The sequence below is a fragment of the Rhineura floridana genome, chromosome 12 (genome assembly GCF_030035675.1).
Source record: "Rhineura floridana isolate rRhiFlo1 chromosome 12, rRhiFlo1.hap2, whole genome shotgun sequence".
In the NCBI taxonomy this organism is placed as follows: Eukaryota; Metazoa; Chordata; class Lepidosauria; order Squamata; family Rhineuridae; genus Rhineura; species Rhineura floridana.
Genome location: NC_084491.1, coordinates 40,859,452 through 40,879,778, shown reverse-complemented (window position 1 = coordinate 40,879,778; position 20,327 = coordinate 40,859,452). Strand labels below are relative to the sequence as shown.

Below are 20,327 nucleotides of genomic sequence, written 5' to 3'. Positions count from 1 at the left end.
GCTTTAATTAAAAAAAATCAAGTTTCTAGGTGGTCCGGTTCTCAAGATATACATAAAACCGTCAGCTGCCCCCAGTGGCATCACGCGGAGGGTGCAGGGTGTGTGGAGTGCACCAGGTGACACCATCAGAGGGGGGTGAGTCTCAGCTTTAATTAAAAAAAAGTTAAGTTTCTAGGTGGTCCGGTTCTCGAGATATACATAAAAACGTCAGCCGCCCCCTTTAAATCTTTTTTTAAACTGCTGTGTAGCACTTCGTAGCTTTAACCCCGCCCATTCAGGATTGCAGCCAATCAGTGAAGTGTTTGTTTGACCTGTGGCCGTGTCTAGTAAGCCTCATTGCAAGGCCAGAAAATGGTGGTCCCCCCCCCCGTTTATCTGAAAATTTCATAAATTGGGTAAGTATATACATTTCAGTTTTTTCCCCTCTTGTGTGTAGGAGTCAGATCCTGGGCAGTGTTTTCAAAACCTTCCCAGTACTTGCTTTTGTGGGGGTAAAAGCATTGCTAATCCCATATGTCCAGAGTAAATCCCATTGAATTCAATAGAATTTACTTTTGAGTAGACATGGTTATGAATGTGCTGAAAATCAATGGGACTTTGGAGTGAATGTAAAAAAGAATCGTGTGTGTGTTCTCTTTCTGTCCCTCCCTCCACCAGTCCTATTTTAAAGCAAGTAGGCAGGGCTTACTTAGGTATTACAGTTTTTATTCGGTAGGAAACGAATACTGATCTTTTTAAAACTAATACTGATTTTTCTGCAGTGACCAACTGGTTTAACAATAAACTATTATATGGGCTGTATGTATTTATACATCTGCAGTGTGTGTGTGTGTAGTCTTTCCAACAACCCTGTGAGGTAGGGTTGGAAACCAAGGCAGCTCACAACAAGAAATAAAGACATTTAAAATCCAGTAACCATAAAGCAAGAATAAACAGTTGGAAAACAGCCTAAAGAGGTATGATTCTGAATTTTGGGTTGGGTGAATGAAGTTTATTTATTTATTATTTGATTTATATCCCGCCCTTCCTCCCAGTAGGAGCCCAGGGCAGCAAACAAAAGCACTAAAAGCACTTTAAAACATCATAAAAACAGACTTTAAAATATATTAAAACATCTTTGAAAATATTTTTTAAAAGCTTTTAAAAAAAGAAAAGGCTTAAAAACATTAAAAAGCAATTCCAACACAGACTCAGACTGGGATAAGGTCTCAACTTAAAAGGACAAGTTCCTTATCACTTGAGGCTGTAGTTCTCCGCACACTTCCCAGTTTGAGTAAGCCCCATTGAATACATTGGGACTTGCTTCTGAGTAAACAAACATCGGATTGCACTATAAATATATTTACAGATTGTGTAATTCATAAACATATTTGAGAGTCATGTTTATATAAATATTTCTTCATACTGTGTCCCAATAAGTATTTGATTTCACACTATGGTTGTAGATGCTTTTTTCCTCTACATTTTAAGTGTGCCCTTCTTCCTGGGGGTGGTCATGGTTCTCCATTGTTTTCATCCTGAGGGAAGCATAGGCTGAGAGATGGTGAGTAGCACATTTAAGGTCTCTTCACCTCCCCCCCTTTTTTATTTGTATTTCTTTTATATTTCTCCAATATCTTCCCCTGGCTGTTTTTATGTATTTTAAATATTTTTAGATTAAATAAATAGGAAATCATAATTGTGAAGCTCCCTAAAAGCAATTTACCTATCCTTATGTTTTGGCAAAGTGATGGTGTGAAGGCATGCTGGTAGAACAAGAGACCATGTTTGAGGCATGTTATACGGTGTTTGAGGACTTTGTCACACATTACTTTTTGAGACCTGTAGATTCATGTTGGAAAGAACACGTGCACGTATTGAATGGTGGCTTGGGTGCTGTTTTTTCAGTCTACGCTGCATGCGTAGGGATGATGATACATCATCTGGCAGCTAGCTTCATAACGGGAGAATGAAAAACATTTGGATCACCATTCACTTGTTTACTTTTCTCACTATTGAGACCACTTCATAGATTACCTTTTCATACACAGAAATTTAATCTTTGTATAGGAAGAAGTATTTTGTAAAATGTGAAGGACAGTGGCTGCCCAGTCAGTATAACCACTGTACAAGATCTACTCAGCCACTGTAATTACCTTTTTGTTTTGAGTGCCCTTTTGTCTGGGTCTTGGTTCAGGTGTGTATCCAACTTTGATGTGCAAGTAGTGCCCCCCCCCCCCCAAGTGTGGAGGCTTGGACAAACATTGTGTTATGGAAAACCAAAGTCTGTGTGAAAGTACATATTTGGGAATGCCATCAGTGTAATCCTAAACACACTTAATAAATAATATCGAACTTGCACTTTACAAAATATATTACGGTCATGTCCATAAACATCAGGAGGGTAGTCGCCCAGGGGATCTTAGTCCCTCCGGTTTTTTGGGAGCAGGGTCCCTATGTCTCCAAGCATCCTACAGTCAGCATGAAAAGGGAGTGCGTTAGTCACTGAGAAGAGTCTTCTAATATGCTTCCTTGCCTTTTCTGCAGATTGGAGCCAATCAGAGTGAAAGAAGGTGAGTCATCCACTGAGAAGACTCTTCTCAGTTGCTAACGCTCTCCACTTTCATGCTGATTGGCTCCTAGAGATGTTTGTTGTTGTGAGAGAATGCATTAACAAAGATCTCATTCTTAATCCAGGAGCAAAAAAGGGTGTATGTGGCTGTAACTATCATGAAGGGACTCTGCACTTCTGAATGTTCTGCTAAACAACTGATAAATACCTATGTAACTTTGTGTCTGGAGACTTATTATTAAGAATCACTTTCCATAATTGTGAGGTGTGTCCACACACAAGCATCCCAGGCCCCTAAATGAGGGGAGAGAGCAGCATAGGAACATAAGCAGGTGTCTTATTCCAGGGGTTCCCAAACCTTTCTTCTACGTAGACCACTTGAAAATTGCTGAGGGTCTGAAAGTATCTGAAAATTTACTATGGGCATATGCAAGATAATTAACTCCCATTAGTAATAAGAGCAAGAATTTGAGCTGTGCATATGATATTGTAATTCAAAGGTGTAATTTTAATTTTGCTAGTTGTTTATGTCACTACTATTGCCATTACATTCAGTGATATATGGGAACTACGATTTACAAGTAACATTAGTACAAAAAACATTACTAAGGATTCTGTATGGTCTGATACGGGAGGAGGTCCATGGGGGCGACACCATGAGTTACCGCACCAGGTGACACCAACCCTTGTGACGCCACTGGACTAAACTTCAGCATTCTGGTACTCTTAGCATTTTCTTTAAGCTGCTACCCTTGCGTCCATTAAAGATGAGGCTTTTAAAAAATCTGTAGGTAATGCTTACAGGGCTTTAAGCAAAGATTGCCAGTGTTTGAGGGCAGGGCTCTAATGCCTTCTGTAACTCTTGACTTCCCTCATCTTATTGTGCTAGTTTCCTAGTTGATTTTTTTCTCACAGAGGAACATTGCAACCCCTCCCTTGCCTATAAAACCTGGCTTCATTTAGGATTGTGAGAGAACTCCCATCCACCTAGACAGAAAGTCTAGGAGAATGTTCCTTATGTTGAGAAGAGTGGAGAAGGGAAGATAGCATGCATTAAAATGCAGGAAGGATTTTGGACACAACATGGATGAGCAGGTAATGTAATGTATCAAGTGTAAAGCAGAGATTTTTTTTAAAAAAACTCTTCAACTGTGCTTTGTAGTGGTTAATATTTTTCCTCGCCATGTGTACTATTAGCAAAGAGCCAATTCTTGAAGACTTTAGTTTTTTATTTTTCATATATATATATAAAAACCCTGCAACTCAGACTCTCTTAAATTTACACACACATCAACAAAAATATATAACAAAAGCTTTTTTGTTTGCAAATTTTATAGCTTACACATAAAGCGTAACACCCCTTATCTCCCCTTTTTGGTTAATGAGTTTGAACTTTTAATCACTCAGAAAACAAAGAGTGTCTAGAGCAAAATCTTAACTGTTTTTACCCAGTTTGTGTTGAAAGCTGTTCACTGCTGAGGTTTTGAGGGGAATGGGAAACCAAACCTCCCAGGCAGTAATTCTGTATAGAAGCAGCTGATGTCTGAATAATAATGTCCATTTAGAATTTTGGGGAGTGGGAAGGAGCAGAAAGCTGGTCTTAAGCATTGGACGGGGATGGTGGAAGAAAGCATATCAACACATTTCCTCTCATGGTTAAAGATAACGAAGTTCTCATGAGCACCCACCATCTGAAGGCTGTGTGACCATATCATTTTGGAATGGGCACCAGCTTCCTTCACATTTTCCCTGTGACAGCTGCTGCTGCTACTACCTGAGCAAAGCAATTCAAGACAAAACTGTAGAAAATTACCCCCATGTGCTTAACATCCTACTTCAGTGCCCCATTTTCTCCTACTGCTGCCTAATTAAAAGGCGAGTCTTTCAAAGACTTGCAAACACACCATCTCAAGTAAGGTAACATAGAAGCTGTGGAGAAGGGAGAATTATTAAGGTCTCAGGAAAAAAACAAATCATGTGAGGATGGGATTTTTGTACAAAAAGATCTTACCTGGTTTATATCCCACCCTTCCTCCCAAAGGAGACCAGGGCGGCAATCTTATTCCTATCGTAACATCTGGAGTGCAGAACCTCCTCTCTACAGCATTATCCTATATGTTTACTTGGAAGCAAGCAGCACTGACTTCAATGAAAGCTAGTCCCAAGTGTCCATAGACTTGTAGCCTCCCACCCACCCCCTTTGAAGCTAGACTGATGTCTTCAGTACTTCGCTGTAAAGGACAGCAACAGTTCCAAGAGCTGAGAGAGATCTGGCTTTCAAGAGCCCATCTCAATGAAAACTAGCCCCCTCTCTCTTGCCTGCAAATCAGGATTCCCTTCCAGTTAGACATCAAGTCTTCAAACTAAGGCCACTGTGGCAAGCACTTGGCTGTTACGATTTTTTCTTTTATGAAACGGACTGAACTTAAATAATGGAATTATGGTAGAGCTCAGGGTTCCCCTCCCCCTGCAAAACTCTAACATGGATATTCTAAAGTAGTAATTTTCCAAACCAGACTCCTTTTTTTGGTCTGTTAGAGGAAAAGTATGCCCATCTGCTTTAGCTACTCCTCTTGCCCTTCAAAGCCCTTCAGGTGGGTTGCAAAGTATTCTTTGCCGTGGAGCCATCTTGCACCTTTGCTTGCTGCTGCTGTGCATTTGAAAGACTCTGACTGTGGAAGCAAGGGGAGGGGGAGCTCTTTAGCAGGAACAGGAGAAATCTCAGAAGGGGCACAGTCGTCTCTCAGTTCCTCAGATCGATGTATTTCTCTCCCTTTTTAAAGCACCAAAAGAAATACACAGTTACATTCTGATTATGAGCTAGTAAATACAGCCACCCTCTTTTATTTTCCCATTGTAGAGCAGCATAGTAGGTAGTCAAGGTAGGTGATGGCAGCCATTTTGTGAATGCGATTGAGTGGCTGGCTAGGGACCTTAGAAAAAGCACATGCAAGGCAATTTTTCTGTGTTGGACCAGAAATACTCCTCCGGCTACACTGCAGAGGCGAGGACAGAGGAGCATTCCATTAGGCGGAGGGCGGGGAAAAGAATGACAGGGCATGCACATTGTCCTTGATGGAAAGCTGGAGGTAGGGCACCTGCAAAATGCAGGGAGCTGTATCATGCAGGGAGCGGCATATAGGGTGCAGTTGCTGGTTCTCTGCTGCATTTGTCTGGCAACACTAGGCCACAAGACTATTTAAGAAACCCACCGTTAGTCCGTGCACCTGAGGCAAGCTTTTCCCAATTGGATGTTAGAATGCTACTCTTTGCACATCTTCAGTTAACTAGCACAGCTTATTAAGCTTCAGGGGACTAGCAAACTAGACAATAAGAGAGCTACAGGCCCCCTTACTTGGTCACAGCATACTCGGGAGGGGATGATGGAAGGGGATATAGGCTGGGCCAATCTCCGCTCTGGGTACTAATCCATCATGAATGCCACTGTTTCTGAGATCTTTTTTAATAGAATGGGGCTACAGGAAACTGCAACCCAGGAATGGGAACTTCTACGTCCCAGGATTTGGCGAAGGAGTACACACTGCATGAGAAACAGCCAAAAACACATACTCTGGACCCTCTTTAACCATCACTTCTGCCAGCAGGTGCTGCTAGCCACATCAATCTGGCCTACCTGGTCACCTGCTGATCTCTTCTCACCGTTGGCGCCCTGCAGAAGCCCCGCCTCTTCAGGAAGTTTATCTGACTTAACTTCAACTACAATCTCGTCTTTATGTGCTTCGGGCTTTGTGCTAGGGAGGAGGGGAGGGTAACAGTGGTGAGAAACTGCCCTATGGAGCGAGAGTCGGGGGGGGGGAGGCAGGATGACATGGAATTGCAGTTCCTGGGGGAAATCGCTCAGCTACTCTGGGCCCAGCAGAGTGGAAGGCAGCCCACCTGTGTGCACATTCCTCCCAGTATCGTCTGGCCAGCATTGCAGGCACTTACAGGCCCCACTGGCCCAGAGACTGGAGTGGGACAGAAGACAAGAAGGCATAACCCCATGGCCCATGACAGCATCTTTTCAAGCATTCATTCCAGAGGAGCTGTACTTAACCCTCCTCCCCCTGCCCAAGGCTGCCGAGCCAAAAATGACTCGGGAAGGGTCCAGTGGACAATGGCAGCTGAAGCCCCACCCACCACTGGGATCAGAAGAAATGAGCTGCTTTTGGGGGCGGGAGTAGAAGCGTGGTCTCTGGTGGAGAGAAGGAGGCAGGCAGGCAGCCAAGAGCCGTAAAGGAAGGTATCGTGCTTACATCTCTTGCTTGCCGGAGCGGCCGCAGGTGAGCTTCCCCTTCTTGTGCAGGAAGTAAAGGACAGCACCCAGGATAGCAATCACCAGGATGCAGATCACAACGGCCACAATTATCACACCTTTGCTCTCTTGGGTTGTCTTCTCTGAGCAGGAGAGAAAACAAAATTCCTCTTCTTACAGCAAGAAAACAGACCTTAATAGTGCCCTTGCTTCCTCCCAAAGATTTGCTCGAATCAGGGCTAAGCCCTGCAGGTTTAAGTAAAAATGGGCATCTGACTATGGGCAGAGGGCTATGAAGGGAATTTTAACATAGGGCTTATTTCTGGTCAGTCTGGTTTGTGTTTTGGAAACAAATTTAGGCCATTGGCTGTGAAATGCTCGCAATGGCCACGTTGGAAGAGCTGGAGGGAGAGAGAGGGCACTTGTAGCAAGGGCCTGTTTTGGATTACAGCTCCCATCATCTCTGATCATTTGCCATGCTGGCTGCAAGGGAATCCAGAACAGTTTAAGTGCACCAGATTGAAGAAGTCTGCAGTAGCTTTTGGCGGTATCGTGGAACTGTAATATCACAGAAGAAGCTGGAGGGAGGGGAAGCCTCCTGGATCTTACGGAAATACTATTGCTGCCTCCTTGCAGCAAAGCTGCTCCCCCCATAATCCATTAACGGGGAGACTGCATACACTATTATCAGGGCTGTGTGTTTATCCTGGAAGCACAAAAAAGCTGCCGAATGTGGTATTCAAATATGGCGCTTTTTTAAAAAAGCAAGTTCCTAGCCCTCATGGCAATGGCCATAGGCTAGAGATAGGGCATGTAACACCTGCTCCAATCACAGGAACTAAATTAGATTGCCAGAGGGACAGGACAGCAGCCACCTTGTGGCTACCGAAGCCTAGCAAAGGAAAAAAATACAAGAAACTCAGGCACACTTGCAAAGGTGATGTGGCTTTTCTTTATCCTGGCACAAAATACATTTATTTATTTTTCAAATCACACACATGGCCCTGGCTGCTGTTTCTTGAGTTTGGACGCATAAGACCAGCCTGCAAACTGCTAAGAGTCGGCAAGAGCATGCGTTGGTCCAATTGGTTGGGGAGGCCCCTCAGGGTACTATCCCGCACCAGGAGGAGAGGCTGCCCAAGCAGAAGTTGTTTTTCTTTAAAAGATACCCTTCTGTAGGTTGCTTCTATCCATACTTTTCTGAGCCCCTCCAGGAGTTTGGGGAGTTGATGTCTGGTTGTGCCCCAAATTTGAAGTATCATTCCCCGGCAAGGTGGTGGAAAAATCAGCTGGAGAGCAGTGGGCGGAAAATGCAGGTAATGTTAACATTTAGTGCTAAGGACTGTGGGACTCTCTTGGTTTCCAAAGATGATGGCGGCTCACTTGCCCTCTACCCACCTCCTGCTCTGCTCCTGTTGGAGCAGCAACTGTTAAAGGACTACAGGCAGATCATACAAATGTTGCTTGCCAGGCCTTGCCGTTTACATGAATCTCTGCATGATTTTGGAACGGAGGTTCATATGCCAGGAGGCTGACTGACAGCTTTCAATTATGGCTGCAAGCTTGTGCTCACGCAGCAGCTAAAAATAATTTTAATTGACCAAAAAGGTGCTCCCTTCAATTTCTCAGACAGCAGATCACACAAACATTTTAAATAGCATTACAAGCTGATTAATGAAATTTTATATAAAATCAAATCGCTCAAAACATCTAAAACCAGTATCAACCATCTTCATTGCAATATTTATTTATTTATGGTTTGATTTTTATCCTGTCCTTCCTCCCAGCAGGAGCCCAGGGCAGCAAACGGAAACGCTAAAAACACTTTAAAACATAAAAACAGACCTTAAAATACACTAAAACAAAAGTTTTAAAGTTGCATACTAAATTCACCACTTTAAAGGAATATAAATATATACATATATATATATTATGCATATTTTCTTATTTAAATAATTCATTTATTGAATTTATATCCTGCCTAGAACAGCAATTTTCTTGTACCTCCACTATGCACAGCAACAGCAAAGACTAAAATAAACAAAAATGGGGTATAGTACCTGTGTCCACGGAGGTTCCATTTCATAAAAGGACATAAACAACCGTTTTGCAGAGTCGTGCCACACAGTCACCACCTACAGCATCCCACTTCTGAAGTGGCCAGCCAGATACAACTCCCTGCCCCCGGCCCTCTAAAAGCAGGACTTGGCTGGACTTTCAAAGTCCCAAAGAAAAGATCGTACAACAGGAACTAACCCCATTGCCTCCTCACAACACGCACCCTTCTTGAAATCAGCCCACAACATGCCCTGCATTTCTCCCAAAGCTTAGTTTCAGCAATGGCTGAGCCCTGGAAGTTGAAATAAATATTTGGCTCTGAGCACGTACCGAGATCTACACAAACAATTGCCCTACCAGCCTGAATTCTGGCTTATCTCATTTTTGGGATTGTGGACAGGGGATTTAACCACTGCCACCAAGCTAAAATGCTCACAGTGTGTTCATTTAATACAGGCTGCTATGTAAGAACTGCCGCTGTTGGGAGAAAGGGGGGGGGCTTTTCCAACTGGGTCCAACAAGGGCCTGCTAAAATGCCGAAGCAACTCAAGCTGTTGCTGAACAGGTTGGAAAGGCAGTAACTTTTAGATGCACTAAGGAAACAGCACAAAATCATGGAAGCTGCTGGAGGGGGGAGGGAGCCTCCCTGTTCTTGTGGCAAAGCTGCCTCCTCTCCCCCCCCCCCCGCATAATCGATGGCATGGGAAGACTGATATGCTACATACTCAGAGCTGTGTGTGTCATCTGAGAGACAGTGCAGAAAAGCCACACAACATAAAGATCAGATTCAGCTTCTTTTTCTTTGGAAAAGCAAGTTCCTAGCCCTCAAGCCTGTGGGCATTATGTGAGAAAGCACCTGGTCAAGGAGCTGAATAAGACTGTCAGGAATAGCATGCAGATTTGCGGAGCTGACCATTTTTCTTTTCCCTGGAGCAAAACACTTTTCATTTTTTATTGTTGCTTTTTAAAGCTGCTTTTTAAAGCACACACAGCCCTGAATATTATCTCTGAGTTTGGACTCAGAAGACCAGCCTGTAATATGCTTGGAGTCGGCAAGAGCATGCATTGATCCAATTGGTTGGGGAGGCCCCTCCAGGGTGCTGCCCCCACACCAATAGGTGAGGCTCTCCCAGCAGAAGTAAAAAGCATACCTGTGTTATTTCCAGCTGTACCTTTCTGCACCTCTTCAGGAGTTTGGGAAGGTGCAGTGTGGTTAAGCCCAAACCCCGAAGTTTCATTCCCTGGCAAGATGGTGGAAAAATCAGCTGGAGAGCAGTGGGCGGAAAATGTTGGTCATGTTAACATTTAGTGCTAAGGACTTTGGGACTTTCTTGCCTCCCAAAGGAGTTGATGGCTCACATGTCCGCTATCCCCCTCCCCCTCTGCCATTGTCAGAGTGGCAGCTCTTAAAGGAGTACAGGCAGATCATGCAGACATTTCTTGCCAAGGCCCTGCTTTTTGTATGACTCTCTGAAGGATTTTGGAAGGAGAGTTCATATGCCAGGAGGCTGGCTGACGGCTTTCAATTACAGCTGCAACTTTTAGCTGACGCAGCAGTTAAGAATCATCTTAATTGACCAAAAATGTGCTGCTCCCTTCAATTCCACAGTCAACAAATATTTTAACTAGCACTATAAGCTGATTAATGAAATTTCAAAACTAGGAATTGTCAGATTGTAGCCAACGGGTCTTTTGATTATACTCCCACCGTTCACCCTTAGGTCACAGGGCAGGTTATAACATCAGAAAGCATAATAAAAAACAATTGGTAGACACACACTCAAATCACTAAAACATCTAAAATCAGTACTGACCATCTCCATCACAATACAGAATAAAACTGCATACTGACCAAGTTCAGAAGTTTGAAAGGAAATATATTTACATATTAAATCATGCCTATTTTCTTATTTATTAAATTTATGTCCTGCCCTTCCTCTCCAAAGGAGCCGAGGATGGCAGTCTTCTTGTACTTCCATTATACAGTGCAACAGTTAAGACTAAAATGAACAAAAATGAGGTATGGTACCTGTGTCCATGGATGTTTCATTTCATAAAAGGACATAAACAGCAGTCTTGCAGAGTCGTGCCGCACAGTCACCACCTACAGCATCCCACTTCCGAAGTGGCCAACCAGATACAACTCCCTGCCCCCGGCCCTCTAAAAGCAGGACTTGGCTGGACTTTCCAGGTCCCAAAGAACACAACATCCAGCAGGAACTCCCCATTGCTTCCTCAAACACACACCCTTCTTGAAATCAGCCCATGATATGCCCTGCCTTTCTCCCAAAGCTTAGTTTCAGCAGCGGCTGAGCCCTGGAAGTTGAAATAAATATTTGGCTCTGAGCACATACCGAGATCTACACAAACAATTGCCCTACCAGCCTGAATTCTGGCTTATCTCATTTTTGGGATTGTGGACGGGGGATTTAACCACTGCCACCAAGCTAAAATGCTCACAGTGTGTTCATTTAATACAGGCTGCTATGTAAGAACTGCCGCTGTTGGGAGAAAGGGGGGGGGCTTTTCCAACTGGGTCCGACAAGGGCCTGCTAAAATGCCGAAGCAACTCAAGCTGTTGCTGAACAGGTTGGAAAGGCAGTAACTTTTAGATGCACTAAGGAAACAGCACAAAATCATGGAAGCTGCTGGAGGGGGGAGGGAGCCTCCCTGTTCTTGTGGCAAAGCTGCCTCCTCTCCCCCCCCCCCCGCATAATCGATGGCATGGGAAGACTGATATGCTACATACTCAGAGCTGTGTGTGTCATGTGAGAGACAGTGCAGAAAAGCCACACAACATAAAAATCAGATTCAGCTTTTTCTTTGGAAAAGCAAGTTCCTAGCCCTCAAGCCTGTGGGCATTATGTGAGAAAGCACCTGGCCAAGGAGCTGAATAAGATTGCCAGAGGAAATAGCATGCAGATTTGCGGAGCTGACCATTTTTCTTTTCCCTGGAGCAAAATGCTTTTCATTTTTTATTGTTGCTTTTTAAAGCACCCACACAGCCCTGAATATTATCTCTGAGTTTGGACTCAGAAGACCAGCCTGCAATATGCTAAGAGCAAGCAAGAGCGTGCGTTGGACCAATTGGTTGGGGAGGCCCTCCACGGTGCTGCCCCACACCAATGGGAAAGGCTGCGGACGTTTAAAAAAAAACAATTTCTCTAGGTTACTTCCAGACATACCTTCTTGATCCCCTCCAAGAGTTTGGGGGGTTGATGTCTGATTGTGCCCAAACTCTGAAGTTTCATTCCCTGGCAAGGTGGGGGTTGAAAGATCATCTGTAGAGCAGCGGGTGGAAAATGTAGGTAATGTTAACATGTGCTGAGAACTGTTGGAAGCTCTTGGCTTCCAAAGGAGATGATGGCTCACATGCCCTCTTGCCCTTGGTGGAACAGCAGTTTCTAAAGGAGTACAGGCAGAGCAATACCAATGTTCCTTGACAGGCCCTGCTGTATGCATGAATCTCTGCAGGATTTTGGAATGGAGAATTCACACGCCTGGAAGAAGACTGATGATTTTCAATTATGGCGGCAACTTTTTGCTGACACAACAGTTAAAAATCATTTCAATTGACCAAAAAGGTGCTCCTATTCCTTAGTCAAAAGATTATACAAACATTTTAAATAGCACTACAAGGAAAGCATAATAAAATACAATTAGTAGACACAAAATCAAATCACTAAAACATCTAAAACCAGTACAGTAGGGCCCCACTCATACAGCAGATTATGTTCCAGACCTCTGCCGAAAAGCAGAAAGCGCCAGAAAGTGGGGCCCCACTGTATTACATAATACACACTCAGAAACACATACCAGGCAATCCAGGCAATATAGCTGTAGCAAGGGGAGCTCTAGCTGACAGCGATCAGCTGCAGCACAGGCAGCTCCTGCACTACAGCTGATCGCTCCACTGGCACCGGCGTATTAGTGGAACGCCAAAAAGCAGGAAACCTCCTTCACACTATGCAATACAATTGCATGCTTTCTATGTTCAGGAGTTCAAAAGAAAATATATATACATGTTAAATTATGCATATTTTCTTATTTAAATAATTCATTTATTGAATTTATATCCTGCCTAGAACAGCAATTTTCTTGTACCTCCACTATGCAGAGCAACAGCAAAGACTAAAATAAACAAAAATGAGGTATAGTACCTGAGTCCATGGAGGTTCCATTTCATAAAAGGACATAAACAACAGTCTTGCAGAGTCATACCACACAGTCACCACCTACAGCATCCCGCTTCTGAAGTGGCCAACCAGATACAACTCCCTGCCCCTGGCCCTCTAAAAGTAGGACTTGGCTGGACTTTCAAAGCCCCAAAGAACACAACGTCCAGCAGGAACCAACCCCATTGCCTCCTTACAACACACACCCCTCTTGAAATCAGCCCACGACATGCCCTGCCTTTCTCCCAAAGCTTAGTTTCAGCAGCAGCTGAGTCCTGGAAGTTGGAAGTAAATGTTTGGCTCTGAGCATGTACACAGATTACGCAAACAATTGCCCCACTGGCCTGAATTCTGGCGTATCTCCGTTTTGGGATTGTGGACGGGGGATTTAACCACTGCCACCAAGCTAAAATGCTCACAGTGTGTTCATTTAATACAGGCTGCTATGTAAGAACTGCCGCTGTTGGGAGAAAGGGGGGGGGCTTTTCCAACTGGGTCCGACAAGGGCCTGCTAAAATGCCGAAGCAACTCAAGCTGTTGCTGAACAGGTTGGAAAGGCAGTAACTTTTAGATGCACTAAGGAAACAGCACAAAATCATGGAAGCTGCTGGAGGGGGGAGGGAGCCTCCCTGTTCTTGTGGCAAAGCTGCCTCCTCTCCCCCCCCCCCCGCATAATCGATGGCATGGGAAGACTGATATGCTACATACTCAGAGCTGTGTGTGTCATCTGAGAGACAGTGCAGAAAAGCCACACGACATAAAAATCAGATTCAGCTTCTTTTTCTTTGGAAAAGCAAGTTCCTAGCCCTCAAGCCTGTGGGCATTATGTGAGAAAGCATCTGGCCAAGGAGCTACATAAGATTGTCATAGGGAATAGGATGCAGATTGACGGAGCTGGCAGTTTTTCTTCTCCCTGGAGCAAAACACTTTTCATTTTTTATTGTTGCTTTTTAAAGTTCACACACAGCCCTGAATATTATCTCCGAGTTTGGACTCAGAAGAGCAGCCTGTAATATGCTTGGAGTCGGCAAGAGCATGCATTGATCCAATTGGTTGGGGAGGCCCTCCAGGGCGCTGCCCCACACCAATGGGCGAGGTTGCCCCAGCAGAAGTTAAAAAACAAAACACATTCTCCAGGGTACTTCCAGACATACCTTTCTGATCCTCTCCAGGAGTTTGGGGGGTTGATGTCTGGTTGTGCCCAAACTCAGAAGTTTCATTTCCTGGCAAGGTGGGGGTTGAAAGATAATCTGGATAGCAGCGGGTGGAAAATGCATGTAACGTTAACATTTTGTGCTGAGGACTATGGGAAGCTCTTGGTTTCCAAAGGAGATGATGGCTCACATGCCCTGTAGCCACCTCCCCCTCTGCCCTTGTTATAGCGACAACTAAAGGAATATGGGCAGAGCAATACGAATGTATGCATGAATCTCTGCAGGATTTTGGAATGGACAGTTCATATGCCAGGAGGAAGACTAACGACTTTCAATTATGGCTGCAACTTTGCTGACCCAACAGTTAAAAATAATTTCAACTGACCAAAAAGGTGCTCCCTTCAATTCCTCAGTCAACAACCATTTTAAATAGCACTATAAGCTGATTAATGAAATTTCAAAACTAGGAATTGTCAGATTGTAGCCAACTGATCTTTTGATTACACTCCCACCGTTCACCCTTAGGTCACGGCAGGTTATAACATCAGAAATCATGGAGGAAAACTAACGACTTTCAATTATGGCTGCAATGTTTTGCTGACCCAACAGTTAAAAATCATTTCAACTGACCAAAAAGGTGCTCCCTTCAATTCTTCAGTCAGCAGATTACACAAACATTTTAAACAGCACTACAAGCTGGTTAATGAAGTTTTAAATCTAGTCATTGTCAGATTGTAGCCAACTGATCTTGATTACACACACACACCACACCACACCACTGTTCACCCTCAGATCACAGGGCAGGTTATGACATCAGGAAGCATAAATTGCTAAGAGGAATTGCTAACAGACTGTCCCAGCAGTAGTAAAAAGAATACCTGTGTTATTTCCAGCTGCACCGTCCTGCATCTCTCCAGGAGTTTGGGGAGCTGCAGTGTGGTTGAGCCCAAACCCCGAAGTTTCATTCCCTGGCAAGGTGGGGATGAAAAAATCAGCTGGACGGCAGCAGGAGGGGAAGGGAGGTAATGTTTAGTGCAAAGGACTGCCGGACTCTCTGGGCTTCCTGGCCTGTGAAGAGCTTTTCAAAGAGAGGCTAATGGCTTACATGCCCCTTACGTCATGTGTGAGACTATGGCAAGTCATGTAAATGTTCTGGCCAAAGGCTGGCGTTCGAACCTTTTGCACAAACAGAGCATTAACAAGCCAAGGGGCTTTCAATTAGGCCTGCATCTCTGCCCAGAAAGCAATTACAAACCATTTTAATTGACCAACAATTCCTCGGTCAGCAAATTATGAAAAAACATTTTAAATAGGACTGCAACTTAATGAAGTGTTGAATCAAGGAATCGTGAGGTTTTGGTGAATTAATATCTAGATTACATTTGCGTATGAGTACTAGAGAGCAAAACCGATGGCTAAGTTACAAAAAATGATGCATGGTACAAGAGCACAAATGACATCAACAAAAGTCTTGCAAGGTTGTACCAAAAATAACACATCTACAGCATCACATTCCCAGAATGCCCAGCCAGATACCGCAGCCTCTCCACCCATCCACCCATCCACCCCTGCCACTTTTAAACAGGAAGATGTAGGGCAAGCCCCCAAGAAAGCAAGAGCAAGCAGGACCCCCTGCCCTGACCTCCCCAACACATGTAGAAATGCCCTCCTCGTACCCAGAAAACAGCCCTTGATATTTTCCTGGCTTCCTCCCAAAGCTTTACTTGAAGCAGGGCTGGTTTAAATAAATATGGGCCTCTAAGCATGGGCAGAGAGCTATGAAGGCAATTTTCACACAGGCCTTCATTCTGGTTTGTCTTTTGGAAATAAAATTAAGCCACTGGTTGTGAGAATGCTCACGTAATGATGCTGTTGCTGTCTCTGCTTTCCCAGAGGCCCCTTTGGAAGAACTGCTGCCGTTGGGAGGAAGAGGGAGAAGGCATTGCTAGGCAAGTCCAGCAAAGGGCCTGCTCAAAGGCAAAAGCCACCCACGCAGTTGCTGGAGGGCTCGATAGCAAGAGCTCGAACGGCACCAAGGAAAAGCTGCAGGATCACAGAACACGCTGGAGGAAGGGAGGAGAGAGGCTCATGGACCTTCTTGCAGCAAAGCTGTCTCTCCCGCCCGCCCTGCAGAAAAAGGCCACCCCATAATCCAATCTGGGGGTAGGGGCACTGCACATGTTACTATCCAGACTATGTGTCACCTGCTATTTCCTGGAAGCACAGAAAAGCTGCAGGACATGGGATTCGAATTCCGCTCCTGTTCCTTTCAAAAAAGCAGGTTCCTAGCCCTCATGGCAATGGCCATAATGCAAGAGAATGTGTGGTCAACACCTGCTGAAATCTCAGGAGCTGAATTAGAGTGCCAGAGGGGCAGGGCAGCAGCCACCTTATTGCTCTCCAAGACAAGTGAAGAAATATAAGAACGCCATGCACAACTGTAGCCTTACTTTATTCTGACACTATATATATATAGAGAGAGAGAGAGAGAGAGTTATTGCTTTTTAAAGCACATACATGGCCCCGACTCGGAAGACTAGCCTGCAAAATGCTAAGAGGCGGCAAGAGCATGTGCTGATCCGCTCGGTTGGGGAGGCCTCCCAGGGTGCCGCTCTGCACCTACGGGCAAGGCTGCCACAAGCAGAATTTAAACATACCTTTCCTGGAGTGATTTCCAGCCGTACCTGCCTGCATTCCTCCAGGAGTTTGGGGAGCTGATACACGAATGTACCCAACCTTGATCTCTGGCAAGGTGGGGTGGAAAAATCATCCGGAGAGCAGGAGGCGGAAAATGTAGATAATGTTAACATTTAGCACAAAGGACTGTGAGAAGCTCTTGGCTTCCAAAAGAGATCATGGCTTCTATGGCCCCCTGGAAGCTTTGCCAGTTAAATTAAGTCTTCAACATTTTGACTATTAATCAAATTAAAAACTATTTTAACTAACTAAAAAGGTACCGCCCTCAGTAACTCAGTCGGAATATTTTAAAAAACAGAACTTCAACCTGAGAAATGCCTTCAAATCTATGAATCATTAGATTTTAGCCTGTTCATCTTAATGATTAAAACTGCATATGAGTATTTCAAAAGAAACATGAACACTTTACATATATGTATTAAGTTAGGCATATTTTCTTGTTCTTCTACTATAGAGAGCAACAGTGCATACTAAACTGACACAAACAAAATGAGGTATAGTACTTGTTTACATGGAGGATCTATTTGATAAAAAGAGACACAAACAACAGTCTTGCAAGCTCCTACCAAACACTGACAATCTATAGTATCCTTTCCCAAAGAGGTCAGCCACCTACACCTCCCCTCCCCACTGCCACATAGCTCTCAAAGCCACAAGGAAGAGAAGGACAGGCAGAAAACATCTCCCCCTTCCCAATTTCATCTCTCCCCAAGAATAGCAGAGAAAGAAGGCGACATAGCTTTTCTAGTTGCGGAATTATCTTGGTTCAAAAAATGACGACCTCTTTAAAAGGCCTGCTACACAGGGATGGAGACAACAGATGAGTGTTATGAACTGAATCCTGGCAAGAGGGAAACTCTGCAGGCGAGTGGTTCAGCTGCCTGCTCTGGATGTGGCTGCTTGAAGGAGCAACTGCATAGTCTGGGGGTGCTCCTAAATCTAGTTGTGTCACTGGAGGCTCAGGTGTCCTTGGGAGCCAGGGGTGCCTTTTATCAGCTTCAGCTGGTAAGACAGCGACAGCCATTCCTAAATCATGATAGCTTGAGCACAGTTGCCCATTCACTGGTAACCTCAAGGTTGGATACCTGCAATGTGCTCTATGTGAAGTTACTCTTGAGGTTGGTCCCGAGATGGTAACTAGTGGAGAACACAGCTGCTACACTCCTTGCTGGAGCAAACTCATGCCAGTATGTAACAACTTGCCCACAAGATCTTTATTGGCCGCCAATCTGCTACCAGGCCAAGTTCAAGATTTATAAGACCCTATACAGCTGGGGACCAGGTTACTTGAGAGAGAGCCCTTGCACACCCAGTAGATCACTGCATTCTGCAAGAGAGTCTCCAAAGTGCCTTAAGCGCACTCCATGGCCACAGTAACTCAGAGCAGGGCTTTCCGTGTGGCTGCCTCTGTCTTGAGAAATACTATCCTTGTTAAGATACGACAGGCACCTACTATTTGCAATTTCCAGAAACAACTGAAAACATTTTTGTTTCAACAAGCTTTCCCAGCTGGATGGGTGCTTCTTTGTATTGTTTTAAAACCTATTTTTAGTTGTTTTTACCTGATGACTGTAAATCGTTTGAAACGTATGCGAAAGGAGGTTCCTAAATCATTCAAATAATAACATTTTCCAAACATTCCTGGGAGTTCTGGGCCATAGGGTGGCGTCTGGTCCAGCTTCTCCCAGGCTGTAAAGAGTGGAGATCAAATACTATCATATCACTCTTCTTCTGCCCTGACCCCCGCCTTCCATTTCTCCTTGGAAGGATCTCTTGTGCATTGCTTTTGTGGCCAGATTTGAGGTGAGGGGGAAATGAGCCTCCCCTCTCACATTTTATGTATTTACTTAGTCCAGGTGGGTCCAGGATAGAACTCCTAGTGGTGGCCCAGGACACGGGGTTGCCAGGCATTTGCTCATCCAGGTGCCAACCTGGCCTGCCCTGCTGAGCTCCACCAAGGTTGCCTCGCCCTTCACCTTCAGGCCGTGCCCTGGGACACCCCCCACCCTGCTTAGCGTCAGCCACGGGTCTTGTCTTTCCCCTTCCTGCAAGGTCCATGTCGCCTTCCGTGGAGGGCATCCAGAACACAGACAGCATGTCAATGTCTGCTGGGCCGTGGTTAATGAGTGGCAGTGGTGTCTGCTGGTGTCATGTCAGTGGGGCAGTGGAATCCGCAGAAGCACGCTGGAATAGCTCCTTGCAAGTCCAGACTAAGACTCAGAGTGAATTCCACTTCCTCACTGGCATGGAGCCACCAGCCACCATTGACGAAAGGTAGGGAGGGACTTACCAGACTTGTTGTGTGGAGTGTCTGTTCCTTGCCCTGAAGAAGAAAGAAAAACAAAACAGAAATAAACGCGAGCAGGCAGTGCTTTGGTTTGTCACTTAGGTTGCCTGTCCAACTGGGGGCAAGGGGCCTAGCACAGCCACTTGCTTCATCTGAACCAAGCAGCGAGAGAGAGAGAGAGAGAGAGAGAGAGAGAGAGAAAGAGAGAGAGAAGGTCAAGAACTCAGCATGGCGTACAGGGAAATCATTGCAGCACCTCTCTCAACAGCAACAGTCAGGGAGATAATGTGCTCTACACTAAGTTATTTTGTACGAGACAGTGAAGCCCTAGTCAGGGGTTTTGTTTCAGAATGCACAAAGGGGCCAGTGGGAGTGTGTGGGGTTAGCCTGCCCCCCTCGACAGTGACACGCGTGTTGACCATTGAACCGCACTGTCACTGAGTTTGTTTTCCATCAAGTCTGAAAAACTGTAACTTGGGGGAGTTATGTCTTTGCCCAGTCTGGGAACGGACTGCCAAGGCCGTTGCTATGGTAGTCATCGCGATAAACTGGGAAAAGTTCTAGCAGCTATCTGTGTTAAGCTGAGTCTTCTGTGTATTGCCTCTGAACTGAGAGGTTCTCTTCTGTGTTTACCTTTGGAGAGATGTACCAGAAGGGGGGTGACTGAAGAAACTCTACATGTATTTACTCTTAAGCCTTTGGCCATAATGTCTTAATAAAGACTCTTAACATGCTCTAATGCTCTGAAGAAGTTTCTTGCTCAACTTAACTCCAACGTAATGTATGCTGTTTCACGCAACAACGCACACACGTCAACAACGCGTACCATCAGTGTTCCACAGTGGGTGTGTGATTGGCTCAGTTTGAAGGGGCTTACAGAATAAACTAAGTGTCACAAATATCGACAAATACATCTAGAGTTTCTCTCAATTTATACCAGCTCTAACAGCCTTCGACTGCTCCCTTAAAGGAGTATCTACAGCCCTCCAAGTTTGCTAAAACACAAACAAACATGAACACCACCCATTAAATGTTCAAAGTGCAAACAGACATTGCCCGGTTTGGAGGCAATGCTAAGTCAAGCAATGGCTTAACGCAAAGAAGCAATGTGCTAGTTCCTGGAATGAAGATAGCAGCCACTGCCTTTCTC

The 20,327-nt window shown here is 44.8% G+C and overlaps 1 protein-coding gene across 2 annotated transcripts in view; it reads right to left on the bottom strand.

The window, feature by feature from the left end:
- Positions 1-1,050: 1,050 nt before the first annotated feature.
- Positions 1,051-20,327, bottom strand: part of MCAM (melanoma cell adhesion molecule) — a 71,201-nt gene continuing 51,924 nt past the window's right edge. Inside the window, exons 13-16 of one of the 2 annotated variants that reach the window (XM_061592703.1) lie at positions 19,181-19,213; positions 6,808-6,949; positions 6,186-6,303; positions 1,053-5,324 (exon numbers count right to left, since the gene is read on the bottom strand). In XM_061592703.1, coding sequence (XP_061448687.1) covers positions 5,295-5,324; positions 6,186-6,303; positions 6,808-6,949; positions 19,181-19,213 — 323 coding nt within the window. In that variant the 3' untranslated portion in view covers positions 1,053-5,294. Of the gene's footprint in view, positions 5,325-6,185; positions 6,304-6,807; positions 6,950-19,180; positions 19,214-20,327 lie in introns of both variants that reach the window. The other variant, XM_061592704.1, reaches the window with a different exon arrangement.